Source organism: Thalassophryne amazonica, chromosome 1, assembly GCF_902500255.1.
Source record: "Thalassophryne amazonica chromosome 1, fThaAma1.1, whole genome shotgun sequence".
In the NCBI taxonomy this organism is placed as follows: domain Eukaryota; kingdom Metazoa; phylum Chordata; class Actinopteri; order Batrachoidiformes; family Batrachoididae; genus Thalassophryne; species Thalassophryne amazonica.
In genome coordinates, this window is record NC_047103.1 from 117,835,882 (window position 1) to 117,848,902 (window position 13,021).

At 44.3% G+C, this 13,021-nt stretch overlaps 1 protein-coding gene across 1 annotated transcript in view; it reads left to right on the forward strand.

Moving 5' to 3' along the window:
• LOC117513496 (double-stranded RNA-specific editase 1-like) overlaps nucleotides 1-13,021 on the forward strand; it is a 150,704-nt gene that overhangs the window by 74,830 nt on the left and 62,853 nt on the right. The window contains exon 3 of the mRNA XM_034173672.1: nucleotides 1,835-2,769. Within this exon, the coding sequence (XP_034029563.1) occupies nucleotides 1,835-2,769 (935 nt within the window). The remainder of the gene's footprint in view (nucleotides 1-1,834; nucleotides 2,770-13,021) is intronic.

Genomic DNA, 13,021 nt, shown 5'->3' on the forward strand with positions numbered 1-13,021 from the left:
CAAATTGTATAGTTAAACAGGATACTGTCAATGTAATTATGATGTGGATTTTGTGTTGGATTTAAACAAGCAAAAACTGATGAACAAAAACTGTTTGATAGTAGATGAACTGCAAATGACTCCTACCATAGGTTTGGACCACTCATAGATTTTGTTCATATCTATGTAAAAAAAAAATGTAATATAGGAGAAAATGGGTAAATGTCTGAAGTTCTCTTAAATCACTCATACCCACAATTTTCAAATCAATCTGTTAACATAAGCGGTTCTTTTGTAAGGTCCAGTGAGGTCAAAGATCAGATATAGGCACATTCCATCTTCAAACCATGTTTGTAAATCTGGATGTTTGTGAATCTGTTCAAAGACATGAACCAGATCATGATACCGCCTTGCCCAGTTTGTCTCCAAACACTATGCCATCATTTGTGTTAGACCAACAGTAATCCTGTCACTTTGCTGACCAAAGGGAAATCATTTGGGAACCACGTGGATTATGCCTGACAGTGGAAGCTGGAAGACATCAAGGTTGTTCAAGGATTTCTGTAAACACAAATCATAGAGCAATATGATGTGTACACAACAGATTAGCCAGTTTGCCATGGCGTGATGTTGATTCAAAGTTTCAGCTTGGTTACCACAGAGACAAGGTTGTCCAAAAGCATAGTTTGCTCTGCAGACAGTTGACCTTGGACATGACTGGTTGATTGTGTTCTACAGCACTCTTACAAGTATTTCTACTTGTGCTTCAAGTGACAGCAATGGAGTATCAACAATATGTCTTGCTGTTAAATCTCTGTCCCTCTTCCCCAGCAGACCTATAATCACTCTGCCCCTCTGTCTGCTCACTGCATTATCTGCTAGTGTTTCCATTTTCGAGTTCCCTCTTGCATGCTTGTTATTTTTGTTGCATACTCAACAATGCTGCGCTCAAAGCCAGTTTGTGCAGTTTGGTTCAGGATGCAGTCAGCTACAATTTAAAATGGTATCAGCAAAGATACATTTCTGTTCTTTTTCATCATGCTACAATAACTGAACTGTCGTTGATTATCAGACAATGTACATGTTGGCTTTATACACAAATATACCTCCTTATGTTCTGTCTGGAATGACCATTTATTCAAAGATATGCTAACAATTGAAATAAGATTTCTGTGGTGTTTCTCTTCAGGCGCTTTTCAGATGCAAATTCATTTAGGGAAAGCTGACGCCCTTGTTTGCACCCCCGTCTTTCCCACATCCCCTCTAAAGCTGCATTTTCTTAGATTATTTTCTGTCCTAAGCACCGAAAGGAGTAACCTATCGAGCGTTTGCTGGAGGATGTTATAAATGAAAATTCAGATTAAGTTCCATCATCTTTGTTAAAGGGGCCTGGTGATTTGTGTTCCCAAAGCACAGACCAACATCCAGAAAAAGACATGAAACAAACAATACTTCCTGTCATTAGTTTGTTTAAATAAATGATCAATAATGTTTTGCCTTTCATACAGTGGATTTTATTATTTTCTTTAATTTGCCAAAAAAAATAACATAACATTAAAATTACATGTTGACCAGTAGCTACTTCTAATTAGATCACCAATGACTGTGTGTCAGCTGACTGTGTTCTCATTTTTGATTGGCCAGAAATGGTGTTTAGGCTAAGTTATCCATTCTACTTTCATTATAATATACGGCCACTGTTTTTTTTTTTTTTTTTTTTTCTGATGTTATCACATAAATATGGAGGAACACACATCCCTTGTTCAGTTGCAAAGATAAAAAGGAATCTTTATATTTTACATTTACAAGATCCTGCATCGAAGGCATTGTAAGTTACTCTTTCTGGGCACTGCAGGTTCATGCAGCACAGATGTTAAGGAAAATCGGAACTTGGACAAACTCTTCTCCAAAGAAGGGATTGCACCTGAGGGTGCTCAACTCCCCAAGGGGAGTACTGGGGGTGGGAGGAAGCGTCCCTTAGAAGAGGGCAATAATGGGCATGCACATTCCAAGTACAGGCCCAAAAAGCGTAAGAAAGTCCCTGGGCCTATTCTGCCAAAGAATGCCCTCATGCAGCTGAATGAGATCAAACCAGGGCTACAGTACAGACTTCTGTCTCAAACTGGGCCTGTCCATGCACCAGTTTTTGTAATGACTGTGGAGGTCAATGGGCAGCTCTTTCGTGGTTCAGGTCCTACCAAGAAGAAAGCCAAGCTGAATGCAGCGGAGAAAGCTCTGCGTTCCTTCGTCCAATTCCCCAATGCATCTGAAGCCCACATGGCCATGGGCCGGACTCTTTCTGTTCACACGGATTTCACCTCTGATCAAGCTGACTTTCCCAACGTGCTATTTAACGCCTTTGAGTCATCAACCCCAGTAGATGACTCATTTTACCTCACTTCTAACAGCCATGGTTCCTTCAGTACACTGGGACTAGAATACTCACTGTTGCCCTCCGCTGTCCCATGCCTGGCCCAGGTATCCTTACCTTCAGCCCCCAATGCCTTCATCTGCCCAACAATTGGCAAGAATCCAATCATGACCCTCAACGAGCTGCGGCCAGGCCTCAAGTATGACTTTGTGTCTGAGAGTGGAGAGAGCCATGCCAAAAACTTTGTCATGTCAGTGACTGTAGATGCTCAGATGTTCCAGGGCTCTGGACGGAATAAGAAGCTGGCTAAGTCCAGGGCAGCCCAGGCTGCACTTTCAGCTCTCTTTAACATGCATCTGGATCAGACACCATCACGGCAGCCTATACCCAGAGAAGGACTGCAGCTTCACCTGCCACAGGTAATTACATAAACCAGCTCTTAAAGACTCAAATCCAGTTTTATGAATTACTCATTTTTTCATGCTGTCATCATGACAAGACAATACACAGAAATACCAGAATTATGCATAGCATGGTAGTGTGGTAGTGAAATTTTCCAATTTTTGGTTTCTATTCAGGTTCATAAAAACACAATGTGGGAGTGAAATTATATACAACCCCTATTCCAATGTAGTTGAGATGTTGTGTGAAATGTAAATAAAAACAGAATACAATGATATGCAAATCCTCTTCAACCTCTATTCAGTTGAATAAATCACAAAGACAAGATATTTAATGTTCAAACTGATAAACTTTATTGTTTTTGTGCAAATATTTGCTCATTTTCAAATGGATGCCTGCAACACGTTTCAAAAAAGCTGGGACAGTCGTATGTTTACCACTGTGTTACATCACCTTTCCTTCTAACAACACTCAATAAGTGTTTGGGAACAGAGGACAGTAATTGTGAGTGTCATGATTGGGTATAAAAGGAGCATCCCCAAAAGGCTCAGCTGTTCACAAGCAAAGAGGGGCGAGGATCACCACTTTGTGAACAACTGCATGAAAAAATAGTCCAACAGTTTAAGAACAATGTTTCTCAACATTCCATTGCAAGGAACTTAGGGATTCCATCATCTACAGTCCATAATATAATCAGAAGATTCAGAGAATCTGGAGAACTTTCTACACGTAAGCCGCAAGCCCAAAAACCAACATTGAATACCTGTGACCTTCGATCCCTCAGGCGGCACTGCATTAAAAACCGACGACATTGTGTAAAGGATCTTACTGCGTGGGCTCAGGAACACTTCAGAAAACCACTGTCAGTTAACACAGTTCGTCGCTACATCTACAAGTGCAAGTTAATACTCTACCATGCAAAGTGAAAGCCATACATCAATAACATCCAGAAATGCCGGCGCCTGCTCTGGGCCTGAGCTCATTTGAAATGGACAGATGCAAAGTGGAAAAGTGTGCTGTGGTCTGAAGAGTCCACATTTCAAATTGTTTTTGGAGTGCATGGATGTCATGTCCTCCAGACAAAAGAGGAAAAAGACCATCCAGATTGTTACCAGCGCAAAGTTCAAAAGCCAGCATCTGTGATGGTATGGTGGTGTGTTAGTGCCCATGGCATGGGCAACTTACACATCTGTGATGGCACCATCAATGCTGAAAGGTACATCCAGGTTTTGGAGCAACACATGCTGCCATCCAAGCAACATCTTTTTCAGGGACGTCCCTGCTTATTTCAGCAAGACAATGCCAGGCCACATTCGACAAGTGCTACAACAGCATGGCTTCGTAGTAAAAGAGTGCGGGTACTAGACTGGCCTGCCTGCAGTCCAGACCTGTCGCCCATTGAAAATGTGTAGCACATTATGAAGCTCAAAATACGACAACGGAGACCCTGGACTGTTGAAGTCGTACATCAAGCAAGAATGGGAAAGAATTCCACCTACAAAGCTTCAACAATTTGTGTCCTCAGTAAACATAACCATACACTGTCCCACCTTTTTTGAAATGTGTTGCAGGCATCCATTTCAAAATGAGCAAATATTTGCACAAAAACAATAAAATGTATCCGTTTCAACATTAAATATCTCGTCTTTGTGGTGTATTCATCTGAATATAGGTTGAAGAGGATTTGCAAATGAATGTATTCTGTTTTTATTTACATTTTACACAATGTCCCAACTTCACTGGAATTGGGGTTGTACAAACTCCCCCAGTTTGAAGAGTTGGCTAATGTAACACAAACTGCTACGCAAATGTTGCTACACATGATCTGCTGAATAGCCACCTTTTATAGAGACACCACGCAACAACCATGCAATCATTCAGATTTGACTATTCTTCTTACATGGATGTTGTAAAATATATCTCCAGTCAAGGTTAAATTTTGCTGGAGTTTACTTTATTTTAAAAAATTTAGTAAGAACATCAGGCCTCCTGGCTCCTATTGCCTGAGTCATTTTTCACTCAATGCTGCCATGTACAGTTATGTAGGCTCTCACTGATTATCCATGGATACCACACCATGAAGCAGATGAGAGGCTATGCCTCCCCCTCTTCACCATTCCGTCGTAGGTTACTTTCCCAGCCAAGGATCCCATTTGCAGCTGTGTGGACTTGCATGATGCAAACAAACTGGCTGTAAAACTGATTATTTGTACAGTAATATCCATAAGTAGTTGGACAGTGACAGGTTTTAAAGGACATGTTGCACATTTTTTAATATCCCAGTTAGCAAGACAGCATAAAAGTACTCATGAGTGTAAGTCTTTCCACACACATGTGCTAATAATTAGTGATTCCTGATGTATTTTATTCCTCTCATTCTGAGTGTTAACAGGTGCATTTACAGAAAACGTCTCACTTGGCAATTCTTGGCATTTTTTTGGCGTGTGACATACATTTTAGAATGAGCAGAAATATCCCGATGACTGACAGTCAAAGGGAAATGAACCTGCTCCATCCAAAAACAAAGCTTCTGAGCTTTCATTCGAAAGTGATGGCTCTGATTTCCAGACAGGAGATGACACACCCCAAAACTCTTAACTTTTTCAGAGTGTTGGATTTTGGAACCAAAAGTCTGGTGACGCGCTGTTTGTGCGTTGCTGGTTTACTGATGCTGTGTACATGGACATGGGGACATCTCCATGATGCTGTTTTAACAGACTTCCTGGACAGAGAGATGGATTTATTACATTGGAAAAAGTCAGAATGCATTATTTCCGGGAGTTATTGGACATTATTTAAAGTGCCACAATTGTGAGAGAACTAAACCTACTTCCAGGCATTTTATATATGCTACTCTGGAACCTCTCCTAAATCCAAACAGTCCAACTGTCAGCCCTACTGCGGTCCTTAGTCTGGGTCTAATTAACATAAGGTCACTGTCCTCAAAAGCATTGCTGATTAATGATCAAATTATGGATCATCTCTTAGATATGATTGGGTTATGTGAAACCTGGCTTAAACCTACAGCTGTCCTCCCCTTAAATGAGGCCTGCCCACCGGTGTACACATTTAGTCATGTCTCTTGTGATGAGAAGCAAGGTGGGAGTGTTGCTCTTATTTACAAATCTAAGTTTAGTCTATTAGCTGTTGGGGGTCACAGATGTAATTTGTTTGAACATCTGATTCTCCACTCTGCCCACGATGCTACGTATTGCCAAGGACATAAGAATAAACATCCGCCTTCTTACTTTGTCACTGTATATAGGTGCCCTGGCCCATACTCTGAATAATTAGATGAATTTGGTGAGTTCATCTCTAACTTATCAACTAGAGCAGATAACATTCTGATTATTGGTGACTTCAGCATTCATATAAATACTGTAAGCCTTCTGAAAGCCTCTGCAAATCATTTATGGAAATTATGGATGCATTAGGATTTCAGCAATGCATTCAGGATTCAGCGCACATTAGTGGAAATACCCTGGATTTGGTTCTTGCACATGGTATTACTGTCACAAATATTGACGTCATGCCTGTTGCATCAGTGGTCTCTGATCACTCACTTATTAGGTTCACAGTTTCTCTTCCGTGTTAAGTGGAACAACAACCTTATTCATCACTGCGGCAACACATCAACTCCTCAACTACAACTGAAATCGAAGCTAGACTGCCTGATATCTTAGCTTCACGTTTGGAAAATGCCCAATCAATAGACAGTTGTGTGGACAGTTTAAACTCAGAGCTCAAAACTACAGTCGACATGACTGCGCCACCTATATTAAAACCATGCCCCCCAAAACACAGTCACCTTGGGTCAATGATTACTTGCATGACCTCAAGCACAAGGCTAGAGGCCTAGAACAAAAATGGCGTAGTTCAAAATTAGAAGTATTCCACCTCACGTGGCGTAATGCCATCTTAGGCTACAAGCATGCATGACTGACTACAAAGCGGACCTATTACTCTGATTTAATTACCAAAAACAAGCATAACTCAAAGTTCTTGTTCAACATGGTGGCAACACTTATTTATGGACAAGCACCTCTAAGTCGCTGTCCTCTTACAGCACAAGATTTCTTGGATTACTCCAAGAATAAAATAAATGACATTAGGTTAAACATATCCCATTTACTAAAAGTCTTAGCGCAATCTCCCACAGCCCACACGTAACAGCTCACCAGCATTAAGCAAATAAATAAGCATCTCTTACTGGCTGCCTCTTCAAACTTGTTTGTGAGTATGTATCCCCGCAGTAACTTTGGAGCATGTCTCCTACATGCTCTATTTCTGGTGCAGCTGTGAGCCGGCTGCTAATATGCAGTCATTGTCCATCAGTCAAAGCAGCCCGGGCGGGCGCGTGCACATGAACAAAAGTCCCAACCAATGATAATCAACTGCTCAGCGCGACACCTCCCACTCGAGCGTCAAGCATCCTGAGACACAGGTCGCACACCATCATGCCTCCTTGACATCACCGCCTTGCTCCTCCACTGGAAGAAGGACAACAAGACGCCTCACGTCCCTGCGAAGTACTGTACCGTTGAGCCGTCCCTTCTGGTCCAGGGGTACAGAGCTATCAGGCATAGATCTTAATGGAACCGAGTGTCCCGGCGTAACGAGAACATTCACATCCCTCACGAATCCTGGAACTGCAGTAATGACCCTCCCGGAACTGACCGCGCAAGGCATTCTGGTCACACAGCCAAACCACGTCTCCAACAGCAATTTTCCTCTCCGCAGTATGCCACTTACTTCTTATAAAGAGGTTAGGGCCAGCAAGCTGCTACCAGGATCTCCAGAAACCATTAACTTGAGTCTGTATTTCTTGAAGTCTCTTATATGGGTAATTTTCAAAGCTGAACATACTGAAGTCGCCTTCTCAAGATGCCCGCCCCATCAATAGCGAATTTGGTGTAATATCATGGATGCAGTCTTCTTGACTCTGGACCCTTGCATCAATGGGTCATTCGTTGGAAACTCATTAAAGGTAAGGTCAGCTGTTTTGCCCAAACTTTGCAGAGCTCTCTTTGCAATGCGCACGGCTGCTTCAGCTGCTCCATTGCGATGCGGTGTGTCAGCCAGTAGCACCTTCCAAGACCATCCAGTTCCACTCCTGGCTCCATACTCCTCCAGACCTGTAGTGTTTTGCACCTCCAGGAAATTATAGAGATCCTGAAGCACTGGTTTGGCCCCAACGAAGTTGGTCCCAGGGTCAGACAATACCTTCTGGGGGTGACCTCTGAGAGCAACAAACCTTTGGTAAGCCATAAGAAAACTTTCAGTAGACATGCTGCTGTCTACTGCTGTTCAATATGGAGAGCTCGGCTTGCCATACAACTAAATAGGACTCCCCATACTTTCGTAGTCACTCTTCTTTTGAGATCATCCTTCACACTGTAGGGCCCAAACATATCAACTGCTGTAAACTGAAAGGGAGCTGCAGGCCTGGTCCTTTCAACAGGTAATTCGCCCATCACTTGCCGACACAACTGCACCTTCATCTTCCTGCATATAATGCATGAGTTTACAGTTTTTTTCAGCAGGTCTTCACCTTTGCACAATCCAAGCCCTTTTCCTCATCCTTAGCAATGTTCCAGCAGCCCCTTCATGCCCCCTCTGATGGCTTTCATGCACCAAGAGGACCCCAAGCCAGCAGCCCGAAGGTAAGAGCGGAACTCCGACTTTATCCTCTTTAAAGTGTTGAATTCGGCCCCCACACACCAGCAGCCCACTAGCTCCATCCTTATACACAACAAGCCTGTCTATGATGGTACTAGGAAAGGTTACGCCTGTCTGAGGTACCAGGCACAAATCACGGAAGGCGTCCTCTCGCTCCAGCTGAGTGGGGACACCTTGTGATGGGACCGCCTCCCACTTTGGTCTTCTTCCAGTCTTGGCACGAAGGAACCTCTTTGCTGCCCTCCAACCAAGAGAAAATGTTCTCAACAGCTTACTCAGGTCACTAAATCGTGTGACATCAATAAGCGCTTTTTCGGCACCCTCATGGGGAGATCTGCATAGCCCCAGCTGGACAGGGATTGAGGTTATTTTTAATTCATCTGTGCTGCCTCGAGTTGCAGCAGCTACAGATTGCAATTTAATAATACCATCTCTTGCAGCTGCAGCAACATCCTTTGCAGATTTCACTGGCCACTCAGTCTCTGAAAGGTATAAAAACCTCTGCCCACTCTGCCACTCAGAGCCCAGATCCATGTCCTCAGGTCTAGCGCCTCTTGTGATGATATCTGCAGTGTTCAATGATCCTGGAATCCACTGCCAATCCTGATTGCTAGTGCCGCTCTGAATATCACCAATTCTGTTTGCGAAGAAGGTCTGATATCCATAGCTTTCCCTCTGTATTGCACCTAAAACAGTTTGGCTATCCACTAGATGGTGCCACTTCTTCACCCGAAACCTGCAGTGTCTTTGGAAGTACTTCTTCAGTCTGGCTGGTTAGACAGCTCCACAGAACTCAGCTTTCACAGCGTCACCCTTATGGTCTAATGGAGTGAGCTTAGCTTTCGACTTAACAATTCTTTGGCAACATTCCCATCTCAGGTAAAGGACAGCTCCATAAGAGTGTTCACTTCCATCTGAAAATGTGATGCCAGAGGGTTCAGTCTCTGCCTCGGGAGACATTAATGCTCTAGGGAACCTAAGCTTGCCCAGCTCAGCATAGCTGTCCAACAGATTGATGGCATCCTCCCGAAGTCCATCTGACAATGCTGTGTCCCATGTGACATCTGCTCCATTTCCTTGAGCCTTTGCCTCCTGGAAGGCTTTCCTCACAAGAATCGCCCCTTTCTGCTTAATGGGAGTTACAAGCCCAAGGGGGTCATACATTCCAGCCACCTGACTCAGCAACTCCCGTCGGGTCAGAGGATTTTGTGTATGCTGTCTCACATCCTCCATCAACAAATGCTCCCCTAGTCTCATCTTCTGGCATTTTTTAGAGAAGTTTATCAAGACCATAAAGTGGAGCTCATCTTCGACTGGCGTATAGCCCATCCCAAGTGCCTTATGGTCCTCGTCAGAGAGCTGATTGGGGAGAATGAAAACTGAGGTGCCAGTGATCTTTGGGTCATGGGGTTCCCTCCCACTTTGACCGGAGAAGACCCACAGCTTCAACTTAAATCCACCTGCTTTTAGGATTCATCCGACATTTGCCGTTATATGTTTCAGTTGATCCCGGTCATTACAAGAGGTGAGTACGTTATCCACGAACATATCCTCCTCTAGCACTTGCCGCTCTTCTTTAAGAAGAGAAAACTCTGGCAGGGTAGCAGTCTCTCGCATGGTGACTTGAGCGATGCAACCGGCAGGTTTATCGCCTATGTTGACTCTAGTTATCGCATATTCAGCAATTTCCTCTTCTTCAGAGTCTCTCCATAAAAAGCGATGGAGATGCACCTCTCGCTCTTCAAGCCAGACCGAGTTATACATTTTTGTTATGTCACCAAGGGCAGCAAAAACTCCTTGCCGAAATCTCAGGAGGATGGCGTCTATGTTGTTCAGCACATCAGGTCCTTTGATGAGAAGATCATTCAAACTTTGCCCTTTACACTTCTGACTACTGTTCCAGATGAGCCATACTGGCATAGTGATGGAATGAGGGTTTGGGGCAATAAGGTGGCTGATGTACCAAACCGGACCAGTCCAACTCTCCAGTATGTTCTGTGACAACTTGATAGCAGCTCCCCGCTCAACCATCTCATGCACTTGAGCCATCTAGGCTGACTTCCATTCTGGGTCCTTGGACAACTGCCGCTCTGTTCTCAAAAATGTCACCTCCACTACTCTGCGGTTGTTGGGCAAGGTTACACGATCCTCAACCCAAGGATTTCCGGCATGCCAGTGAGGCTTGTTGCCGTGATGGTCTCCAAGGGTATAAGTCAACCCATTCCTTACTTGCTCAAGCTCGCGCTTGTCTGAGAGGGTCATCTCTTTCCCTCCTGGCTGGCACTTTCCACAGTGGCAACCCCCACACCTCGGTTCACAGGTGGCACCAATACTGTCCTATTTCCACAATTCTATAAAATTTCGACTAGCGGTTGACCTGGATGCCAGGGTGACCTGAGGTGCCTGGTCTGGGCCCTTGTAGATATGCTCCTGATACATCACAGCTGTTGTTCCCATGGAGAGGGCAAAGTGCGCTCTTGAGGTATGAGCAATTATGCTGGCTTCTTCAAAAAGATCTGGGTGGGTACCTGCCACAGTTTTACCGAGTGGCCCATCCCACAAAACGAGATCTCCAATTGAGCTCACTTTTTGAGGCACAAGCTGACCCTCTTTGTGACTGATGAGTAACTTTATCTTTCTGGGCCTCACCATTTCTCCAAGAGGGATGTCTGGGAAGATCTCTTTTTATTTATTAAGGGACACATGGTGGTGGATTTCAACGATACTGTCCAGCCCATAGCATACAATTTGGTGGGACTTCAGGGTACTGACCCTGATCTTCAAAAAGTATCGCTTTGTCTCCACAGAAATCTGCATGCCTCCTACTCCATGAATCACCAAAGTCGCATTCCTCGGTCTTTAGACTTAACTCCTCAGCTACCTCATGGGTTATATAATTTGTATCACAAGCCAGGTCTATCAGCGTTCCTATTCTTTGGCCAGCATTCACCGTAACTTCAAGGATCATCATCAGGACAGGAAACTCCTGCAGGGTCTGATCCCTTTGCAAGCCCTCACACACTGCTGAGTTCAGGGTTCTTACTGCCGTATTACAAAAGACCTTTTGGCAATACTGAGCCAGCTCTGGGGGCAGTTTTGACATAAAATCTTTGTCCAACTCTATCTACCTTTGGACCACCTTTTTTGGGTAAAGTCTTCCTCCCAGGAGTGGGACACCGAAGGTAATGATGCTCAGCAGCAACTCCTGCTTTACATCTCTCATTTTTGCAGAGGAAGGTGGTCTTGCACTCTCCATCATCATGGACCATTCTTGCAGGCCCCAAACTTTTGGATAGCTTCCTTCTTTTCCACCAGATTGAGAGCTTTAAACTTTTTGCACTGATACAGTCTCCGCTTATGACCACTTTCCCCACAGATAATGCAAGCTTCTGGGAGATTGGCAGACCTGGTTGCTCTGGTTCTAGCTTGCTTCAGCTGACTCTTAGGCTCCTTCCTAGAGGGTTCGTCCTCCCTCAGTTGCTTCAACTCCTCATAAATTTCCTCTTGACTTTTAAGAAATGAAAGCAGCATATCAAAGCGGTCTTCCTGGGCTCCCACACGCCTCTTTTTTTACTACAAACATGATCCACTCCTTTTTAAGGAATTCTGGCAACTTGCTCTCCAAGGATTTTGTCATTAGCAGATTTTTCAAAGCTCCTGTGTCATCCAGTTCACTTAGATCATTTAGTGCCTTCTCAACCACCCGTATAAGGTTTACAATTTTCTTTGTTTGGTGGCTTCTTAACGGGGGCAGCGCCTGGAGCTCCTCGACTATCTCCAGAGCTATAGCGGATTTATTCCAAAAACGATTTTCAAGCATGCGGAAAATCTCATTTGCCGTCCCACAAGTTGACAGCCTGAGATCCCGTGCCACCTTCTCATCTAGACTGTCCAACAACAGGAACTTGCGAACCTCATTGGAACCCGTAGGCTCTCCTTGCCTCTGGAGCGCCTCCCAGTCTTTCTTCCAACTGTGGAAGTTCCTTTTATTCCCATCAAATCTAGGGACAACAGTCGGTCTTAGCCTAATGGCTGGTGAGTGGATGCAGGGGACTGTGGCCCGACTGTCTTCATGTTCCGCTTTTGCTTGTATCAAGGTGGCTTTCCCAGCTACAAGTTTAGCCGAGTGAACCTCAACTACTTTTATCTGGCGCTGAAAGTCTCCTTTCTCCTCCTTGGGGGCCCATCGGTTCCACAGATAATATGCTTCTTTAATCAAATCAATTTTATTTATATAGCACCAAATCACAACAAACAGGTGCCCCAAGGCACTTTATATTGTAAGGCAAAAGCCATACAATAATTACAGAAAAACCCCAACGGTTAAAACGACCCCCTGTGAGCAAGCACTTGGTGACAGTGGGAAGGAAAAACTCCCTTTTAACAGGAAGAAACCTCCAGCAGAACCAGGCTCAGGGAGGGGCAGTCTTCTGCTGGGACTGGTTGGGGCTGAGGGGAGAGAATCAGGAAAAAGACATGCTGTGGAAGAGAGCAGAGGTCAAACACTAATGATTAAATGCAGAGTGGTGCATACAAAGCAAAAACAGAAAGAAACACTCAGTGCATCATGGGAACCCCCCAGCAGTCTAA